Raw genomic sequence first — 22,129 nt, 5'->3', positions numbered from 1 at the left:
CTGGTCCAGCCGACCAATCAGAGCTTGTTGCGAATTTTGGAAGGATGTGCTTTATAGAGACAGAAACTAAACCGAGTGTTACTGACAGACTGGGAAAAGAGGTGCTGCAACAATGTGAAAAATAATATGAATTTTGAAGACCCATTCCAATAGATCCCAAAAACTAAATCAAGGAATAATAGGTTAACATTACTGCTTAATGTTTCTTCTTTTCAAAGTGTCCGTTAGGCCTTTTGTCATTTAAATGGCACTTTTCATTGGGCAGATGAAGAATCTGTGTCTTATTGTTTTCAGTCACCCAGACAGTCTCCAGTAAGTGAGGAGTTTTGAGGGATGTTGTTGCAGATCTGTGAGGTGGTGCGTTCAGTTCTGTTTAACATCGAGGTTATCATATTCAAATACTGGACTGGAGACATAGTTTCTCTCTTTTGCTTCAGTGATGTCATTTTGCAACAAAACTTGTTTTAATTTTTCTGCCTCGTTTATAATCATTTCAAAATAATATATTTTAATTATATTTGTTTAATCTGCCTTTTAATGTATGCTAGTTTTAATTTTTTTTTTAAAGGCTGTTAAAGTAATGGGAATCGCCTTTGAGAGTAATGGTAAGTTTTTGGACTTATCTCTGACCTTATTAAAATAATGAAAATTTAAGAGGAAAATGTGCATACATTTTCACTCGTTAATTTTCCTAAAAAATATAGGCTTCCTGATGGAATGATTTCTTTTTGGATGTAAGGTGACCTGGACTGCAATTTTTAGACTCCACAGTAAGATGCACTGCATTTATTTACAATTTAATTATGATAAAATCCTTTTGCATTTACAATACTCAACATACATTTCAGCTGACGTGACCCTGCCTGACTTAATGGGGAAATAATGTACAAATTCATGCATGCACATATTTTTCATTTCTGCTAATGAATAAAGCTACATGTGAAAGCATGTATTCATCAGACAGGTATGTTTTTATTTGCACGTTAAGGCTTCATTGCCTCATTTTCGTTGTCTGTAAAGAGATATAGCTGTCAGTGTCCACAGGTTGTTGTTTTTGTTGTTGTTTTTTTTGGCTTTTGGATTTTTTTGTAAGAGAGTTAACCTAATTATTTGAGTATGCTCACCTAGTTTTCACTTTTTTTATTTTAGCAGTGCACTTAAAAAGCCATGTGGTGTGAAATAAAAATTTTTTTTTAGTTTCACCTCATAAATGCAGGTTCATACTATTTTTGGTAGTGAAGTATAAGTTTTATCCAAGTGTAACTTGGCTTTAGTTGTGATTTTCAAAATTTCTCCATTCTTTTCTCTTTCTGTTGCGGTCTTTGTGCATTTGAGAGAGAATCTAGAGCGGTCCTGAAGTCCCATAGGCCACTACCTGACCCAGCTAACGTCAGGACCAACCTACCACCCCCAAAAACCCTTCCACACGGACACTTTCTCTCCGTGTCCCTCCCCTCGGCCCTCCCGCTGAGACAGCAAGTGAAGCAAAATAACTCATTCTGCCACACAATCGCTTCATCTCTCCCTCCGCTCACCCCGAGCTCGCTCGGACCGCTTTATTCTTCGCGTTTCTTCCCCCTCTCTCCTCCCCCCACGTGCGCTCGCTTTTCCCCCCTTCCTTTTAGACCATCGTAACTCTACCAAAACAAGAGCTGGCAGTGCTGAATGGCATAGGCCTTTTCTATTGTGGTGTGTTTTTGTGATGTCTGAGTTGTGTGGAGTCGGCTGGTGCCTTTGTTCACGAGCTCTTTGGTGGTTATGAGGTATGTGGAGAGAAGAGAGGGGTTTTGACATGCTGGTGTGTCTTTAAATTGGTAGTTTGAACATACTTTTGAAAACGATGTATCAGTTAGAAGTCAGTTAGAAAAAGAAACAGGTACTGTACAAAATGTTTTAATAGTTTTCACAAAATACATTTAGAAAGCTTTTAAATAAAATTAAATTGAAATATCTGCAAGACAGGGTAGACCTTTCGCTTTCCAAAGCATTGCTCTGACACAAAAACCATTACAAGTGTTCATGTTTCAGGTACACAACAAAAACGCAGAATTCAAGAGATGTCAACATGTTTTTAAAACCACAAATGGTTGTCGATCATAAATAAAGGACTGCGTGATTAGGCCGCAGTCAAGTATACTCGAAGCCAGTGTACTAGAATGTAAAACGACATTTTTTTCCTTTACAAAATGTAGCAACACAAGACTAACGATAAAAAAAGAGAGAGAAGATTAAGATTGTTGTGTAATAGATGAAATACAAAGGCTTTGGTCTGTTTTTACAATCAACAATGGTTTAAGTCTGATATGTACTTGTAAACAACTGCCAAACACTTACGTTTTTTTGAGAGAAAAAAACTCTTGTCAAGCATTTTTATTAATCATAATTATTGGAATTAAATATTTCTAGTCTCACAAAATTATTGACCGTAGGACACTATTATACAACTATACCTAATAGACAACTTGTACCTGACCTAAAGAAATGTTTTTCCTTTTTTCAACGATGCATGAAAGTCTCAAGTCTGTATAAAAAAATTCTAAGATTTTTCTCGGGGCAATACAAATAACAATATATTTATGTTCCGCGATAATTACGAGAGGGAAAACAAATACTCACAATTGGACAGTAGCAGAATGGATGAATGTTATTTAGATGCCAAAGTCTACCGTTCTATAACGTCCCAAACCTCTGACGTCACGATTTATAAATGATCAAGCACAAACGGCCTCAGTTAGTTAGTTAGTTATCTCCATTCTCCAAACCCTCATACATCATTATAAAGTACTCAGAAATGTACATAATGGCTGTTGCTCCTTTTGTAGGTACAGTAGTATGTCATCAACTGAAGCCGTTGTGGTTTGATTTGAGCCTCGTCCTTATAGCCGGCAACTCTCCCAAAGTGAAAATATCTAGTGGGCACATGAATGGGCGTCGTGTCTTGGTGTGTTTCTGCTTCACTGGTTTGATATGGGCCTGTTTGAAGAAGTCTGATCCGTAATCCTGATATTTGCTCAGTAGAAAACAGTCACAATATGTTGTTCTGTTCTCCACCCTTTCAAATGGATGCGAGACCAACATATCTTTTGGCCTGTTGAATTGTCTTTTCCTCTTTACAAATAAATGCCAATGTACAAATACAAAAAAAAAAAATGGAGTTCGAAAAATGTGGATGTAGCAGAGGTTTGTTGCGTTTTGTTCCATTCAAGTCTCTCTAGCGTCCGTTTTTCCCTCCTAAAGTTAGTGCCGCAAAGTTTTCCGAGTGTGACAAGAGACCGCTCGCTGCCTTGTCCCCGTGTTTGCTTGTATGTGTCTGTCTGTCTGTGTGTTTGTGAAAATACTGCTGCAGAGGTCCAGGTTCTCTCTTAGTCTCTGAGTGGAAGTCAAAGGGCGAAGTAACTCTTCTCTTTACTGTAATCTTGACCAGTACTGAGACATGTCTGGCTCAGTTCCGGGAACTTGGACAGGGACAGATACTCCAGGGGAGATGAGTCCTATAAATAGAGAGAGAATATAGGTCAGAAACAAGTTCCTTTTCAAACTTTAAGCTTCGGTGTTATGTAGGAACCTGCATAGATTGAGAAGGACAATGGATGTTTGTGCTGTCCACTAAGCGGTATCATATTTTTAACAAATGTGATGGTTTAAAGAAGTAGTGAAATTAAATTCAAACATTGAAAAGGATATGTGTTTGTGTGTTTTAAAGTGATAAAAGGATAGTTCACCCAAAAATTAAAATTACCCTATGATTTACTTGCCTTCAACCCGTCCTAGGTGTATATGACATTCTTCTTTCAGACGAATACAATCAGAGTCATATAAAAAATGCCCTGGGTAATCCAAGCATTAAAATGGAAGCTCAAAATATAAAGCCGAAGAAGTGCATCCATCCATTATAAAAGTACTCCATATGGATCCGGGGGTTAATAAAAGCCTTCTGAAGCGAATCGATGTGTGTGTGTGTGTAAGAAAAATATCCATGTTTAACATGTTATAAAGTAAAAAATCTTGCTTTCAGCGGACTGCCTTCTGTATTCAACTTACGAAGAAAGCGCAACGGTGTCGTCAGATGTAGCGCAAGCGTTTTGAACTGCAAAGAGCGTTTCTTCGTAAATTGAATACAAAAAGGCGGTCCACCAGAAGCTATATAAGGGTTAAATATGGATCTTTTTCTTACACAAACACATCGATTGGCTTCAGAAGGTCTTTATTAACCCCCCCAGAGCTGTGTGGAGTACTTCTGTAATGGATGGATGCACTTTTTTGGGCTTCAAATTTTGGGCTGCCATTATAATGCTTGGATCAATCAGGAGATTTTTTTTTATATAACTCCACTTTTATTCGTCTGAAAGAAGAATTTCATATACACCTAGGATGGTTTGAAAGTGAGTAAATTATGGGGACATTCTCATTTTTTGGGTGAATTATCCCTTTAATGCTAAATACAAAACAAAAATGTTACATAAAAATGGATGAGGAATAAAGAAACAATTGTAGATACACAAAATCATGCATTTACAAGTAAACAGAACGATCAGACAATACATACACATATGTGAACAAATTGGTAAAAGAGTGTATGCATATACGCTACCGTTCAAACATTGTTTTTTTTTTTTTGCTTACCAAGGCTGCATTTATTTCATCATAAATACAGTAAAACAGTAATATTGAGAAATATTATTACAATTTAAAATGTGCGTTTTCAATTTAAATATATTTTCAAATGTGATTTATTCCTGTGATGGCAAAGATGAATTTTCATCATCATTCCTCCAGTGTCACATGATCCTTCAGAAATCATTCTGTGATGATTTGCTGCTCAATAAACATTTCTGATTATTATCTCAATGTTGAGATCTAATATTTTTGTGGAAACCATGATTCCTTGACAAATAGAAAGTTTGAAAGAACATATATTTGAAATAGAGGTCTTTTGTAACATTATACTGTAACTTTTGATCAATATAATGCATCTTTGCTGAATAAAAGTTGTTGCACTTCTTTTTTTTCAGTACATGCACTTACAATGTAATAACTTAAGAAAGTACATAAGGTAACTACATGGCTTCAGGTTAGGTTTAGAGTTAGTATCTAGTTATTACCCAGTTATTGTAATTACTATATTAAGTATAGTATGTACATGGGAACAGGACTGTAAAAAAACGTGGTACCATAAAAGTATTAATTTCTTTAAAGCGACAACCTTACTGACCCCAAACGTTTGAACGGTGGCGTAAATGTGCTATTTGCTCAAGGGTGAGTTTGTTAATCGCACAATGAACTTATTCTGCCTACCTGTCGAGGTGGTACCAGAAGTTGCCATTGTTTGGCTGTTCATGTGTGCCTGCATATGAGGGGGGGTGTATGTGTCGTAGCTTCGCCCATTCACGGACGGACTGGTGGGCAGCATGCAGGAATAGGAAGATGTCTGGCTTGGCTATAAAAAACAAGAATATATGTATATAAATATATAGCTTTAGTTATATCTACAGGCACAACTGGAGTTTCTATAACACAGAGGAGTTTGAGTTAAACGTGTCAATAGTTTGACTCGGGTGATGGAATGGGAGACACTTAAGGAAGCTTCACACACCGCACATTAATCCAGTTATCAAGGGTAGAGGAGGAAACCGGTGTTCAGGACGCTACTCACTTGCATAGACAGGTTGTTAGACATTGTGAAGCTGGGCATCGGAGGCAAACCCGTGTACGTGTTGGTCAGAGCTGTGTCTGGGCGGCCCAGCATTGACCCTGTTGTGAAGGACACTGATAAAAAAAATAGAAGAAAAAAAATATTTATTTTTATTTTTATTTCAGTTATATGTAATCCTCAAGAATCTCGGTTTATATATGTCATTTACCAGGAGTGGTGGGTTGTGGGATTGCCTGGTAGACGCTCGTGTTAAAGCTGCTGCTGATGGGAATGTGACTGGAGGAATTGCTGGCTTGTCTTCGCTGGTTCCTCAGCTTCTCTTCCCTCCTCCATTTCGCTCTTCTGTTTGAGAACCATACCTGCAGGCCCACAGAGGGTCAGCATAGATGGAAACAACAGTAATAGTGAACATGCATTAGGTTGCATGCTATTTTTTGCATGCTAATTGAACTATTACCATATTCTCACCTGTATTCTAGCTTCTGGAAGGTCAATTTTTGCTGCGAGTCTTTCTCTTGCGAAAACATCTGGATAGTGGGTTCTTTCAAACTCTAAAAAATATATATATATATATATTCTTTGAATCTCAGCTAGATATGGGAGACGCGTGTTGTTGATGCTTACGCTTGAAGCATACCTTTTTCCAGAGCTTCGATCTGCTCCTGCGTGAACGACGTTCTGTTTCTTTGCAGTTTTCTCTTTAATTGCAGCCGCATTTGAGTCTCATCTGAGTCCTCGCCGTTTGAGCTGATGGAGTTGGTGTTCTCGCCACTGTTGTCCTGTTGCTGGCAACCTTCTGCAAAAAAAAAATGTAAATTGTAGAAAGATCACGCAAACCACTTTTTGCATTACACTCTAAAAACAGATCAGGCCCAAATTGAAAATGCTCTAGTGACTGATCACATCTACATTTTTCATTTGGCCAAATTGAATTTCTGTTAATTGATGCAATTTAATTCACAGAAATTCAATTTAGCCAACTAAATTTTTTTGATGTGATCAGTCACTAGAACATTTTCGATTGGCCCCTGTATAATTTAAGCTATTTAATATTATAGTATTTATTAACATTTTGAATTTTTAGCTTTTATTTAAAAAAAAAAACATTTTTAGCATAAGTTTTAGTAATTTTATGTTTTGTGTGAGTGTGAGTGTGAGTGTGAGTGTGAGTGTGAGTGTGAGTGTGAGTGTGAGTGTGTGTGTGTGTGTGTGTGTGTGTGTGTGTGTGTGTGTGTGTTTTATTTATATAGCTTTATTTTGAATTTCTCTTTTAATTTTAGTTAGTTAGTTAGTTAGTTAGTTAGTTAGTTAGTTAGTTAGTTAGTTAGTTAGTTAGTTAGTTAGTTAGTTAGTTAGTTAGTTAGTTAGTTGCCAAGGCAATATTTCTAATCAAAGTATAAGTGTAAAATTATTTTCTTTTATTTATATTATTTTATTTCAGCTTTATTTCAGTTACCGAAAACTATTTTTAATAGCTTTGGCTTTAGATAATAACAACACTGAGTTGCATGTGAATATTTGACAAAAATATATGCATTTGCAAAGTATTTATTTATTTATATAATCAAATATATTTATATTTTATACGCATTCAAACCATATATTTTTTGAGTGCATGCATCATATGACTAAAAAAAAGTATTTTTGTATTTTATATTGTATTATATTATAAAATACAAAATAACAAACTAATGTTATTATTTATTTTATCATCATTCATATATCCATTCAAATCATATTCTATAAAATAATATAATAAAGGAATATAATGTAAATATTTCGTAAGTATTATGTGTATATTAAGCATTTGTTGTGAATACAGCCCAAGACCTGAGACGAGAGTTGTCAGCATTATCTCCATAGTTCCGTAACAAAGTACCAAAAGAAACGCATTGAGTCATCCTCAGGTTCCCTTGGATGTTTTCATACACAGCACATATAATGTATAGGGATTCTTAGTGCTATTCACCATATGGGTGTCCAGGGACCTATTGAGGTGACCACCAACACTTGAATAGAGAGCTGCTTTTCTCCATGACACAATACCACCAGAAGAATGAGGGGGACCATTAAACTGTGCGGACAGAGATGGGCTGCCGGGCCTTTTTCGTCAGGCTCAAAATCTCCCGAGGGCACAATTGGAAAGGAACAACAAAAAGAGGCGTGCAGTGCTCAGCATTGTATAACACAAGGATCTAGTCAACAGACCTTTCAGTTCAGTATGTTAACCTCTACACACCACTGTCATTAATCAAAGAACCCCAGGCCAGGCCTGTTAAACGCCAGTTAGGATTTATACGTTCAACAGGAGATGACCATTGAAAGACCTTTGCTTGCTTGGTTAGGAAAAGTCTCTCCAATTTGACAAGAATCTCTTTTTAACCTTTTTTTGAAATTTTTAACCTGTATGCTGTTATTTTTAAAGTAGAAAAGTGTCAGTTCATAAAAAGGCCATATAAGCCCCAAAAAAGAACAAAAATATTTGAAAAAGGCACCATAACAATAGCCATTTTACTTGTGCGCTTAACTCCAAGTCTCCATGCTAAGCCTTTAAAGTCTCATTAGAAATAATGGGAGAGTGAGTATTTTCTTTTTATAGATGAATTATCCCTTTAAGCATTGTAAAGATCGCTTGTTTAATCTCAATGCTGTCTGATAGTGTTCGTGACGCAGTGAATATCCACACGCAGGATTCGTTTAGGATTCATCAACCGGATTAGAAACGAACTATTCATCAACTCAACTTTTTATCATTGTCTCCTGTAACCAAAAGCCTGTGCATGTTCTTCCTCTCCCTCCATAAAAAAACAACAACCTCTAATGAGCAATTACAGAGAGTCCGAGCTGTGCCTGTCACAAATTCTTGCATGTGACAGAAACATCTTTTGTCCCGGGACGCACAGTGCTTTTCTCTCACTCCCCATGGGGCGCAAATGATGTCGAGGGCACTGGCACGGGGGAGGGGGGCAGGTGGTACCGCATGGACACCTCCGCCGAAAACTCTGTTCCTAGTCACGCAGATCCAAGACCCAGACAGAAGCCGTATTGAAATGAGCGATTAATTAGCACTAACTCCTCAATTAACGAGTGGCCTTTTCTCATCGAAGCATGTCAATGGCACGCAATTCTAGATTCTGTATATTCATCTAATGCGTCTCCAAATGGGTTGACATGAAGACCTACTGACTGCATGAGATTTCCTACACTTTTCCAGAACAAAATAAATGGGTTAATTCATAATCAAATACTACAGGGTTTGACAAATTAAAAAATAATAATATACAATATTTACATTATTATACACTACATATAGATACACTGTATATACTGTATACTGTAATATACTATTATATTGCATATTTTCATACAAGTTCAGTATGAATAGTATTGTATGATAATAGGATAATAAAATAAAATTATATATATATATTGTTGGTTTTTGTTGGTTTAAAACTTAAAAAAGTAAGTAACCTGGTTGCCTTAAAATTTTGAGTTTATTAAAATTAAAAATTTGAGTTGATACAATGAAGGAAATTTGTTTAATAAATAGAAACTCAAAATATTATTGTATCTGAACCACATAAAAAATTAGATAAATCATGAAAATAGCACTATTTGGCATGTTTCACTGCATCATCAGAAATAAAACACACACAATTACCCAATATGCTTACAAAATCTTTTAATAATATTTTAATAAAAGTTGTCGAATCTCAAAAAATGTTCATTGTATTAACTCAATTTGTTTTTAAGGCAACCAGGTAACTTTTTTTTCTAAATAATTATATATATATATATATATATATATATATATATATATATATATATATATATATATATATATATATATATATATATATATATATATATATATAAATATTTATTTTTTCCTTGTTGCTGTGACTTTTATGTTGTCGTTATTATAATTTTGCTCATGACAGTGATGCTCTTATTACTTTTAGACTGTCTCACCTTGATTTGGTTGTCCTGGCACAGACGTACCAGGGTACCATCCCGGGCGCGTCCCCCACGTGCCGGTCTGCCCGTTGAGCATTCTCAGCTTGTCGTACATGCCATCTGCACCCATCTGTTGCTTTTCGCTAGCCAGGTTGCGTAGGACTCGATTTATCGACGACACCTGAAAGGTATGAAGGCAGTAGTCAGTCAATTACTGTTTGCATCAGCCATAAAATGCCATTTTATATCATTCTTTTCCACTATAGCTCGGTCCATAAATGCCATTTGTAGATTTTTGCATGGATAAATGCAAAATATTGTTTTCTTATCGTTGACGATTGCAAATGTAAGCAAGCTTCTATGAATCCGCCTACACACACTGTAAAAAAAAAAAAAAAAAAGTTCATTTGAAATTAAAACTTTGAGTTAATATAATATAATCCAATATAATGTCCAATATAATGAAAATGTATGATCCTTTATTCAAATAGTATTAAAAGAACTAGTAAGCATATTGCATAAAAAAATGTTTTGTAGTAATGCATTGAAACATGCCAAATTATCACAAAAAAAATTTAATTTATGTGGTTCAGATACATAAATTAGATATGTATCTGAAAATGTATCATAAATACATTTAATACAATAATTTATGATAAATATGTATCATAAATTAGATATGTATCTAATATTTGGAGTTTCTATTTATTTAAACAAATTTCCTTCATTGTATTAACTCACACTTTTAATTTCAATGAACTCAACATTTTAAGGCAACCAGTTTACTTACTTTTTTAAGTTAAACCAACAATATTGTTTTACAGTGTATGCATTCTTATCTACTTATTAAGAAATGTGACCCTTCATTTTATTCATTGACGTAAGAAGTGAGCAGTGACGTTTGCACAATCAAGTGATGCAAATGAATCATGATTCGCACTTACGCTTGGTATGTTATCGTTGGTGCACACCCCCTCGGACAGTAGTCTGTCACGAATTTCCCAGGCGAAGATAGAGGGACACTCCCTCTTGTACTGTGCTATTTTGCCGACCACTTCTGGCGTCGCTACCCTCGGTTTGCTGCCTCCGATGGCTCGTGGTCGGATGGAGCCGGTCTCATAATATCTGCCCAGAATCTTGCTCACGCACCCATTCGACACCTGAATGGACAGCAATATACACAATTCACATACATTATTTAAGACTAAATTGAAATAAAGTAATGTACTTCAAACAATTATACGCTTACGTTCTTATTGTCCAGTTGGACTTTTGCATCATCATGGGTCTATGAACACAGAAAATATGCCTTAAAATTGCTAGGACGATTTCATTACGTTTAAAAGTTTACTGATTAGAGTCACACTTTACATGAGTGTTGAAATGGTGAGCATCCTGACTAATTTCTCCATTATCGTTATTGTTGTAATTAATTTGATTTAGCTGTGGTATTTGTAACATGGACATTGTGTGACCATGATTTGATAATTATTTCACTAGGTCCCGTAAAGGTTGCTGGATGTACAAATGGGCTTCAGGGTCACCTGCAAAATCCTGGAGATGTCGCAGGGTCGCGCTCCGCTGTGAGCGAGTTCGACGATCTTCTGTCTGGTGGAGTCCGGTAACGGTCTGCCGTTCACAAAAACCCCGCCGAGCTGGTTGACGCCACTGTGACCTGTGGCACACGGAGACATAACAAATTGGCTCGTCTTTCCCCTCCGAAACATTCCCTCAATGGGTGTCCCATTGTCTAGAATAAAGCTTCTTGGAGCTTTCTTTGATCTGCGTTACTGACAAGAGTCAGAGAGGAAAAAGCCTGAGTTTTTACATTGCTATCAATAACTGAAATAGCAAAATCATCAGACATCAAATGCATTTAAATGCGCGAGAGCACTAAAGTGTGACCTTTATAATTATTTTATAAATGCCAGTTTAGTTAGTTTTGAGTGCGGTTACACAGCTCATTGTGCCCTATACGAATCAACACCGGAATGTCATGCACTAGAATAAAATCAATCGACACACTGAATCGACTGACGAAATGACCTCTGAGTCTGAACATCTCTATTCAAGTGAACTGAAATTTTCATAATCAAATCGCCCTCAAGAGAACAGCTTTCCACAAGACTGCGCGTCAGTGTTTGGAAACTCGTTCGCACCAGACTAACAGAGCCCTAATAAATAAGCACACCTCGCAAATCAGGAACACCAGAAAAAGAGCAGTCATCGCAAAGCATACGGAAGCAATGGAGTGTCCATCAAAATGGCAATGTGTAAAATAATCAGATGCACTGCAAACAGAAGAACATGAAAAGCGCATACCAGTTCAGTGTGTTTTGATGCGATGTGAAAGTCCAATAAAAAGTCAATTCAGAGCGAGCAAGAAAAAAAAAAACACAGAGGCAAATCCCTATGAAAAGCCTCCCCGGAGTGTGTGTGTGCTCTAGCTCTCTGCTCCTCTCTCGTCTGACTGCAGGAGCCCAAGCTCCTAAGCAATAAATAAGCTCCAAATATAGAAGAAGAAGAAGAGGGGGGAAAATATGATGAGCCTCTCTGACATTTGTCTTTAGAATAAAGCTAGCTGCACGTCAAGTTTGAGCTTAATTTCTGGAAATAGGCGGAGGTCGCCTCGGATCATGCATGGAAGGCTCATTGAAAAGATCAGCTGAAGTACTTGTGGCAGGACTGTCACTTTATATGACACTGCTCTGCTTTTGAAAAACGCATCGTCACGACAAATAGTAGCATGATAAAACGACCCTTTCTGTCTGCATTTGGATATCAGACAAAATTGGATTCTGCTCTTGTTGCCTTCAAGGGAGGCTTCCTTTTATTTCTAGCTACAGGAGCAATGCACGGGCACGAGGACAGGGGCGTGCGTGTTTCTAAACATATTAAATCTGACAAAGCTTCTTTCTTTTTTTTAGGTTTGTAACAAACCCCGCATCTGCTGGACTCTGGGAAATGCAAGTGTCTAAATGTGAAATATACTCCGGAACTATTTCTTTCTCTGACCCTTTAAAATTCATTAGTGATCCAGTCATTGGAGATAATACTGTGTGTTGTGAATCAAACCCGTTTGTTTTAAATACCACATCCAACTGGACTAATTTTAATGAACCGGATTCATTTAAGCACCGATACTGCACAACAAACGTGTGGTAATCTCTACAAATCCAGCGGAGTAATCCACTGTCATCCTCTCGCTCTTCAATAATTCCTGGATTAGTTGGATTTAACAGACTCTTGAACGTAAGGAGGCGCGCACGTTTATCAAATGAATCCGTTTGATTGATGTCACCATCACACAGAAACATGACCCGGCCTGTCATTTCACAGTTCAAAGGTTAAGTCTTAATAATCATATAACTCCCCACGGTGTAGGACTGTAGATCTGGCCTGGTGGCGCTCGTAATGAGACTTGTATTTTATTGCTCCCCTACTAATGGGGAAACATATGTTGTGAATTTTAAATATCAATGCTTAATCTAAAGGCCAAATTTTCCGCTGCATGAATCTCCCTATACATATATTATATCATTAGGCTAATTATTTGAGTTAATAGTTTTGGTAACACTTTATTTTAAGGGAACTACTAAATTACAAGTAACTAACCCTAAACTTAAACATAACCCTACCTCTATAGTATGTACATGTAGTTAAATAATATAACTCAGTACTTTTAACCACATTTTTCATATGACTGAACAATATATGATTACATTACATAATCTCACAGAACTAATCCAAGCATTTATCCTACAACACGAGACAAAGGCACGATTTAAGTGACGCTGTGCCCGTTTGCTAACTAGCATAACTCGTGTTTTTCCCCCTCAAGCAAGCACAGAAAATCCTGAAATCAAATCCTGGAATCATCAAACTACTTCGTGTCCCGTTTAATGCATTAGCTGTTTCGGGACTGTCAAGTCCTGTGTGGAAGTTGGCAAATTTTCTCCATTAATCGAGCCAGAGCTGCATTTATTTGTTACCAACTCAAGCAGAAATAAACATCTCCTCCCCCCTCAGCCATTCATTTATTTATGCTCGACATGTATGTAAAATGCCTTTTGCATTGGCTTTTCTTTTAAACATGAACGTGAAATAATTTATATTTTCTGAGGGGGGCAGAATATATAATCCGCGTTTTAATGCCTCTTAATTTGACCATAATTCACATAAAGCACATATTATGTAATTTCCCATCAGCAATGCAATGCAATGCAATTAAAGTTTAATCGGAAATGGAAGGAACACAATCAGCCGTTGAAAAAAAAAAACAGCTATTATTATTAAAAATGAAATATGGCTACACATGAGTGGCTTAATAAGAATTGCACTTACTGTTTTGCATCATGGACGCCACTCCTGATTCCCACGTGGGTTGGTTATGGTATTCTATTTATGACAAAGAAAATATACATGGTTAGTTGTGAAATCAAGATTTATTTCTTTTTTTAAATTGCAGTTTTGCAACAATTGCGGCGTTGCGTTACGGTCGATGCATCTCAACGCATATTTGGGAATAATCCTTTCTAGAGGAATTTCAGCTTTAAAAACTTGCCTGGTAACAGAGTTGACTGTCCGTTTAAAAAATTAGCCCTTCATTTGCGTCTGACTATTTAGATCATGCCTAGGATAGAGCAAAAGAGTAATATTAGTTCGAATGACTTGTATTGAGTCATGTTTAAATGTATAAAGCCTAATGGAGAGGGGGTTTAATGCGCAGCCTTTTGCACCTGCCACTTATTTTTGGGCACATCAAACAAGAATTTGATTTGAGATATTAAATATAAAAGACAAATCTATAGACTAGAGAATAGAAGAGTTCACGTCTCAATTTCTTGGTGGTCTGTGAAATATGTTCAACCTTCCTCTTTAGATCTCCCCGTCAAAAGTGTACAGTGACACACGCTGTCTACTTCGCATCAGTGCTCTGAAAAGTGAGAACTGGAGGGGGTGAGAGGATCCTAACAAAGCCCGCTGGAGCTCAACAATGCGCCTCTTTTACCTTCTATACCCAAACCCAGCCATCACAACTCGGCCTCTGCAACTAGCAACACAACCTCCCACCAAACGTACCAATACTTGCCCGAATACAAAGAGCCGAGGGCACCCTGCCCCCCAGACGACCATACACACGCACACACACACACACACACACAGCACCACTGTCACTTTCCTGACGACCATGACCCCGGTGCCCGAACCCCAATGCGTGTTTCTGTTCGTGAGGTTTGGGGAAATAGAAAAGTAATTTCGCGTTATAAATATCTGGAGGTGTTTGTGTAACGGGTGTGGGTTGTTAGGGGTTGTAAAAGGATGCAACAGCTCAGTAGGGTGCTCAATTGGGGAAAAAACAATTGCAATAAAGGATCTATTCAGCGACATTGCTAAAAAGGGGCCCAGGGAAGGAAAGTCTTTCGTTTCATTTTCTCTCCCGACGCTGAAATAACAAAACCGGTGTGTCCGTTTCCATTCGCTCTCTTCCCAAGATTGAAGAACTAGGGCCTACTGAACATATTCATTTAACATTTAAAACTGTTATCAACTTCTACATTTATATTTAAACATTCTAAAATGTTGCTTTTAAGTGTTCTAAAATTCTTATGTTCTTCCTAAAATTCGAAATAATTTTGGTAGTATTTTACCTCTTATATTTTATTTTATAATTTGCCACAAAATAATAATAATAATAATAATATACACAATTCAATTTATATTTAATTTGTCTAATTAGTTATTTTTTCAAATATGTATAATGTGTCAGGAGGTTGGCATCAGCTGTAATTTGCCTTGATAAATGTGAATATTTTAGTGCCGTGGCTATCTTTTAAAAAAAAATACTGTTTTAAAAAAAGATACGTCAAATGAAAACTACACCCGAAGGTAAATTCGAACTATATTTAAAGCCTAATGCGACGATTAAACCCCTTAATCGCTGTTAATCACAGAAAATGTTAATTGTTTTGTGCTCGCGCTGTACACGCCTCGCGACTCTGCGTGTTCCCGTTAATGATTTATCTAACGTCGAATACAGGCTGTTGTTGTTGTTTATGAGGTTAACTAGGATCTCATCAGCATTTCTTTCGTTTGTGTAATCCTTAACTACAATTGCTTTAATTAAACATGCTTATTCAGGAAACAGTGTTCTCCATAAACATCATTCTCATGCAGACGTGCATCTGTATGTGTACAAAAGCGCAGTGGGAAGTTTTGAAGGATCTGACATTAACATGCCCTAATCATCTTATACTGCATCGATGGGGAAATCTTTTGTGTTTTCGAGCTACATTTATTTAGTGAATGTTTATAAGGACGTGAGGGTCCTAATACTATAGAAAAAACACTAGGCCTGGGGAATTAAATTAAACGAGTCCGCTGTGATGGCTTATTTTGGGGTTGTTGTTTTGTTTTGTTTTTAAAGAAAAAAAAAAGGTATTTATTTAATAATTTGATTTACTAAATCTCACTTGTGTGATACATTGATGTTTACTTTTAGGCTATATAATGTAACATAAAAGTGGAAAGTCTTGACCGTGCATTACATTAAAAAAAAAATACAATTACAAAAACTCTAAAAACAAATATTCTTATAATCAAAAGAATAATAAACAAGCGGGTGCTCGTGAGATTCAAGCAAATCTTTAAGAAGGCACTCGGCTGATGAATCAAACTGACACCTTTCCTCAACGGGTCAGTGCATTCCCGTGCTCCGAGAAAAAAAAAAAAAAAAAAAAAAAAAACACTTTTCAGGCCTAATGTGACTTTTAATTCTTTCCTCTCACAGATGCATATTTACTACAAACAGATTAAAAGCAGACCGAAAAAATGTAACATAATCTAAAGAGCTTTATTTAAGTAATTTAGTTTTACAGTTAGCCTACAAACTAGCCTATTAAGAGCACGTTTGTATTTTTAATGACTTGGGCAACACCACTAACAATAATCGTAATGTCAATAATAAATAATAGCCTAATAATAATAATAATAATAATAATAATGTGGTGGGTCACTTCAGTAAAATAGTTGGCTACTGGGTCCCACACGAACAACTAACTTTTAGTTTTAGCGTGCGCACTCACCTTTTTGAGGCATTCTGCTCCACCGCCTGAGCCCTTCCGAGCAAAATAGTGAAACAATTGGTCTCCAATAGTAATTTCTTCTCAAAATATATGTTTTTCCAGCGTCCCTCTGTCTGGAAGGAAATTCCCTGCGAAGGAGACACAGATTGACAGTGAGCGGAGATGTCAGGACTGCTCAAGGATTGAGAGTGTGTGTGTGTGCTCGCATGTGTAGTGAGTGAGTGAGAAAGTGAAGGCGCATGCATGGAGAGAGAGAGAGAGCGCGCGCGCTAGAGAGAGAGACCGAGAGACGGAGTTGAACACACCTATGCTGATTGGTGATAGTACTGATGTATTTAGTCTGTGTGTTCCCGGTTGCAGCTTTTTACTGGCCCATTAGAGAGATGCACTGACCCTCTGCCATCACAGCACAGAAAACAGGCCACTTTTGAACCAACTAATCAGTCCGCGCATGCAAACGCCGAGCGCCCCCTCTCAAAATCACTCAACATTGCTTCATGATTCATTCTGCTCCTGTCGGATGCACTGCTTAAATCTCACCACTGGGCTTGAGCTCACTCCGAAAATAAATTTTAGTGTCTCTTTTGGCTTATGTGTTTTCATATTACCAATTTTCCCCGAAATGTTTGATAAACTTGTAGGCTATTTACATTAAATAGCCTATTTCAATGAAAATAAAAATAAATTGCTTTTATAATATGTTTTCGCTATAATTGTTACTCTAGAAGGCCTATTTGATTATTTGAACACATTGACACCGCTGCAGCACGAAAATAAGTTTTACTGAATATTCCTGAGTGATTGTTTGCTGCACGGGTCTTTTTAAATCCTGAGAGATCTGGCCCTCATGACACTGATAAAAGAAAGCAACCTGTTGACAGCTGCGAATTCAAAAGGAGAACCTGTTTGCTCTGTGCATTAAGTGCACTTGCAAATGGTCCCTGGTGCAACTGGCTAAAACAAACGCAAACACTCTCCACGTGCTTTTGTTGACACTCACGCGCGTTTGCGCCGTATCTGCGCGTGGAGGTTACCTCCGTGTCCACGTGGCTTGTTTTGTCCCCCCACCCCCAAATTGTTTACCGTTCACTAATTTTACAGCTCATTCACCGGAGTCTGATGACATATGTTTACATCTCTGCTTGCAATAACCCACGACCTAGACCCAGATGCAAACAAGTGAATATTGGGTAGCCTATTGTTTTGTTTTTTTGTTTTGTTTGTTTTTTCAAAGTAGCCTACGTCATATATCGACACACAATTCTATAAATTCAATTTTTTTTAATTATTATTTTTGTGCTGCGTCTCGAACTTTATGATAATGTTCCCATATTTGTTCAGCTACTACAAATTTGTTTAGAAATGTATTTATGCCTAAACTGTGCAAATTATTTTTGTGTGAAGTAGCCTACCTACTATATATATATATATATATATATATATATATATATATATATATATATATATATATATATATATATATATATATATATATATATATAGACTACTACACACAATAAAAATCCTTTGCACAGTTTAGGCATAAATAGATTGCCTAAACTGTGCAAAGATATATATACATACACACACACATACACACACACACACACACACACACACACACACACACACACCGTATAGGTCCTATGGGAGCCGGTTAAGAGCTGATGGGATTTTAAAAAGAACGGGAAAAAAAGAGAAGATGGGCATTGCATTCACTTTCTTCCGCGTATGCAAAGTTAGGAAAAAGCCAAAGCCCATCAATAAACTATCTGTGAAGGGAATAAGAGCCCCTTAGAACCAGTGCGTGCCTGACTGTGTCACAAAAATGAGACAAACGACACGCCGAGGAATTAAAAAAGAGGCCTTAATGGAAACTGCAATGAACAAACAGCCCTGTCCCGTACGGGCCCCGCAGAGTTTCTCTCATACTACTGCAAATGTTTCCACAAATGAGATCATCTTATCTGTGTTAGCCGCTGGTTACTCTATAGTACACCTTTAAAGTTTATTTTAATTTTAAATGTAGGCTATTATAAAGGTGCAAAGACTGCGTGCAAACCCGACAAAAAAAGAAAAGAAAAAAAAGAAAGAATGCCCTGTAAACTTGGTAATTGTGCCGTGGCTGTTGATTCCTCATGTAGATAACTTGTAAATCCTCTGCGTGTTAATGAGGTGTATTTAGGATGTGGTCTAATTCAGGGCGCACCATCACCCTCCAGGCCATACAACCCCACCACATCACACGAGCCCTGCAGATAGCAATTTTACACGCAAAGCAATTAGCCCAATTGGGATTAGAAGCTGCTAATACGAAGTCGTGAAAAGTAATCCCTAATCTTGTATAGCTGTTTCGCTCTTGGGCAAAGTGGTCACTGTGTCTTTTGGAGAAAAAACTTTTTAGAAAAGGAGAACGAGGAGGGGAGGGAATGGGACTGACGTCATACTTCAGGAGAACATGAACTAAAAAAGTAAATCAATAAAAAGGAGGAAAAAAGTCTGGAACGGGCTGACACTCCCGTTCAAACACATCAATACGCTACAGGTCGTGGACCAACGAAGTTTAGCTACTCACCACCAACGGTTTTTTAGTTTTATTTTTTATTTAATTTTTTCATATAATACTTATAGTGTTTTATATTGTTTACTTTATTTTATTGTTTCTTATAATATCCTAATAATCTATTATTTACTATGCAATTATAATAGAAAAAACACCACCCATATCATAATTTTTAGGCTACTATTATAATTAGGAAGAAGAATGTTTAGTAAACAAATTACTGTGGCAAAAAAAGACAGTTTTATAATTTCTGTTCCGTCACTTAATTATAATTTTAATTTGCATTCCCTATCGTTCCTAAAACTGTTCTTAAAAATTGAAATGGAATGTGTTTTTAATCAAATCATTTTGAGGTGATGTAACGTGCTATCTATCTCCGCTAATGAATTCATCACGTTATGAAAATGTACTAAAATAATCATTCCAAAATCAGATTTATGGCTGTCTAAATTTGACATAAACTGAGAGTAATATGGGCATATTAAAGAAATGAAAAATATTAGCCTAATTAAGATAGAAAATTTTGTCTTATCCAAACGAAATATTTTGTAAATCCAAGAATTTATATAATTTGTATCATTTAGTTTGTAATAAATACTTCCTTTTGAGAGAGCTTTTCAAATTAAACATTCATAATGAAATTTCAGTCATAGATTAAAAATGTAGACATAATCAAATCTATTTTCCCAATGAAGATATGTCGTGCTTTTTCTTTTCTGAGAACGGTGGGGAAAACATGCAGTATTTGATCTGAACTTACCGGGATAATTCTGACTTCTGATCAATATCCTGCGGTTTCAAGCCCGTGCGATCCAATAAATTAAAACGACCTCATGAATCCAGACTGAGTTGTCACGTTTGAATCCCGTTTGGAGTGGAAATGTCAGTGAGAATGAAAAAACGGTGTAACCCTCACTCACTGTAAACTTTCTCTTAATATCAGCCTCAGCTCGTCAGCGATTGGCCCGGTGGCGCGCTACGTCACGCTGGAAAATAGTTCTCATACAGCCATGCATGCAACATATCAGGGGAACTCCATGCATTCACATTAGCCTCGATTTTCAAGACGTGGCGTGATTATTGCCCTATATTTCAAGTCAAGAATTAGGAGAATTATGCTTCTGTTTTAAGTCGTGGTGTTTCCTAAAGAAGACATACTTCTGGGCGTTTCTTTGATGCTAAATATAGAGCGAGGTAGTTTTATAATATCAATATGTAATATAATAAATACCTATTAATATAACATAATTCAATAAAACATAGGCTATTTAATAATGTGTAGGCTATATTGATAAAAAGTAATAATTAAAAATAAGCTATTTATGTATTTTCATCTCATCTTTTCACTTTTGCACATGGTATATAAGTGCATAGAAAATAATTATCTTTGATACATTTCAGTAATTGCTTGTTTTGACGTCAATATCTGCAAAAAGCCCATTTTTAGAATGCTAATATTTTAAACGTTAAAATGGCAAATGTTATTTAAAATGTTGTCAGCCTTTCTTTTTGATCAGTTGCTATCCGTCTGTTAGGCAAATATTGGCCAAGGCGTCACGGAGGTCTTATTTACCCTACTCATTCACGTGGAAAATCAAATGGTTAACCTGTACAACGGCGCGTTTAGTCAAAATGTTTGTTTCCACCTATCGTGTGTGGTTTTCTTTAATGAGTCTCTGCTGTTTTTACGACCATTTCTCCATTCTTCCTAACACGAGAGCTGTTGCGCATTTAACTATATGCTATTTGTGAGATTCTGCGCATCATCTAAACAAAGAAATAATTTAAACTGTAGCCTACAGGTGAAGCAACCTAGTGTTTACTTCATATGACGTGTCTACAGATGTCATTGTCCATAGTGCGCAAATGCGCAACGGTTCTGTGGTGTGTCTCTCAGGAAATGAATGGGTTGTGTTGGTTCTTTAGGACGTATGGAGCAGGTATGGGGCGCACGAGCATTATTCAGCCCTTTGTTTGACGTAACCACAATTAAGGGCCACGGAAACCGTGCAACGCTGCAGGGTTCTCCAGGTGATCGCTGGAAACCGCACGGCTTATCATGCGGTCAATAAAAGAAGACGCTGCGCAGCGGCCGGGCCAGGTGCCTCCGTTCCCTGTTCCACGACGCCCCGCTCTCAAGAACCCGACCAGGCGTGAAGGAAAATCTGTTCAGCCGGCCTCTCAGCATCCTCTCCCCCCTCTCTATCTCTCTATCTATCTCTCTCTCACTCTCACACACACACACACACACACACACTACACACACATTTCTCTTACAAAAATATGAAGTGTTGTAAATTGCAATAACGAGTTTGATAAGCGCAATCAAAATGTTCGTTAATGAATATTTCATATTTTGTTTTAATATTTACTTTTACATTTATCATTTCGCAGACGCTTTTATCCAATTTGACTTACAAATGGATTTCTATTTCAATATGTTGTTATACTTACATAATCTCCTGGATACACAACAGGCAGGATTTATTTGACTGTATTAAAAGAGATTTTACTGACATTTCGTCAGGGTAAATGGGTTCAAAGATGATGGGAAAATGTTCATCAAATCTAGTTTTCGACATATTTGTCAGGTTCTCAGAAATGTTTTGCGTTTTTTTTAACCGTTTCTACAAAAAAATAAAAAAAATAATGAGTCGTAAAAAGTATTAAAATAAAATGGTTGCACTTCAAATACTTCGTGTCATGATTATTTGAAGACACATTGTGATTAAAAAAAAATGTTGTAGCTATATCAATAATAATATTTGAGTCATTTGCCCAAGTATTAATAGTTTCATGAAATCTGCAAAACGCGCCTGTATTAAAATATATTATTGGCAATTCTTAAAATCATTGATTTCGTTTTTATAT

The 22,129-nt window shown here is 36.7% G+C and overlaps 1 protein-coding gene across 3 annotated transcripts; it reads right to left on the bottom strand.

Moving 5' to 3' along the window:
• Nucleotides 1–705: 705 nt before the first annotated feature.
• On the bottom strand, nt 706–20,288 carry pax6b (paired box 6b). Of its 3 annotated transcripts, none has more exons than XM_067445201.1 (13): nt 20,019–20,288; nt 16,696–16,823; nt 13,955–14,008; nt 11,155–11,285; nt 10,860–10,898; nt 10,555–10,770; nt 9,626–9,791; nt 6,291–6,449; nt 6,122–6,204; nt 5,862–6,012; nt 5,654–5,766; nt 5,296–5,437; nt 706–3,491 (listed from the first exon to the last, which is right to left on the bottom strand). In XM_067445201.1, exons 2-13 carry the CDS (start codon nt 16,706–16,708, stop codon nt 3,406–3,408), a joined length of 1,353 nt encoding a protein of 450 aa, XP_067301302.1. In that variant the 5' UTR covers nt 16,709–16,823; nt 20,019–20,288; the 3' UTR covers nt 706–3,405. The 3 variants fall into 3 exon arrangements, with proteins under 3 accessions (XP_067301302.1, XP_067301305.1, XP_067301303.1); XM_067445204.1 differs by lacking the exon at nt 20,019–20,288 and adding an exon at nt 14,175–14,243 and having other exon boundaries at nt 16,696–17,157; XM_067445202.1 differs by lacking the exon at nt 10,860–10,898 and having other exon boundaries at nt 20,019–20,287.
• Between the last annotated feature and the right edge of the window lie 1,841 nt (nt 20,289–22,129).

Source organism: Pseudorasbora parva, chromosome 1, assembly GCF_024679245.1.
Source record: "Pseudorasbora parva isolate DD20220531a chromosome 1, ASM2467924v1, whole genome shotgun sequence".
Classification (NCBI taxonomy): Eukaryota; Metazoa; Chordata; class Actinopteri; order Cypriniformes; family Gobionidae; genus Pseudorasbora; species Pseudorasbora parva.
This window is presented reverse-complemented; position numbering and strand designations above follow the sequence as displayed.

Coding starts and splice junctions, on each gene's coding strand:
- pax6b (XM_067445201.1), bottom strand. Junction 11,286..13,954: donor GGCGTCCATGATGCAAAACA/GTAAGTGCAATT, acceptor CGTGTGCCACAG/GTCACAGTGGCGTCAACCAG. Junction 3,492..5,295: donor TTCTGGTACCACCTCGACAG/GTAGGCAGAATA, acceptor CTCTATTTATAG/GACTCATCTCCCCTGGAGTA.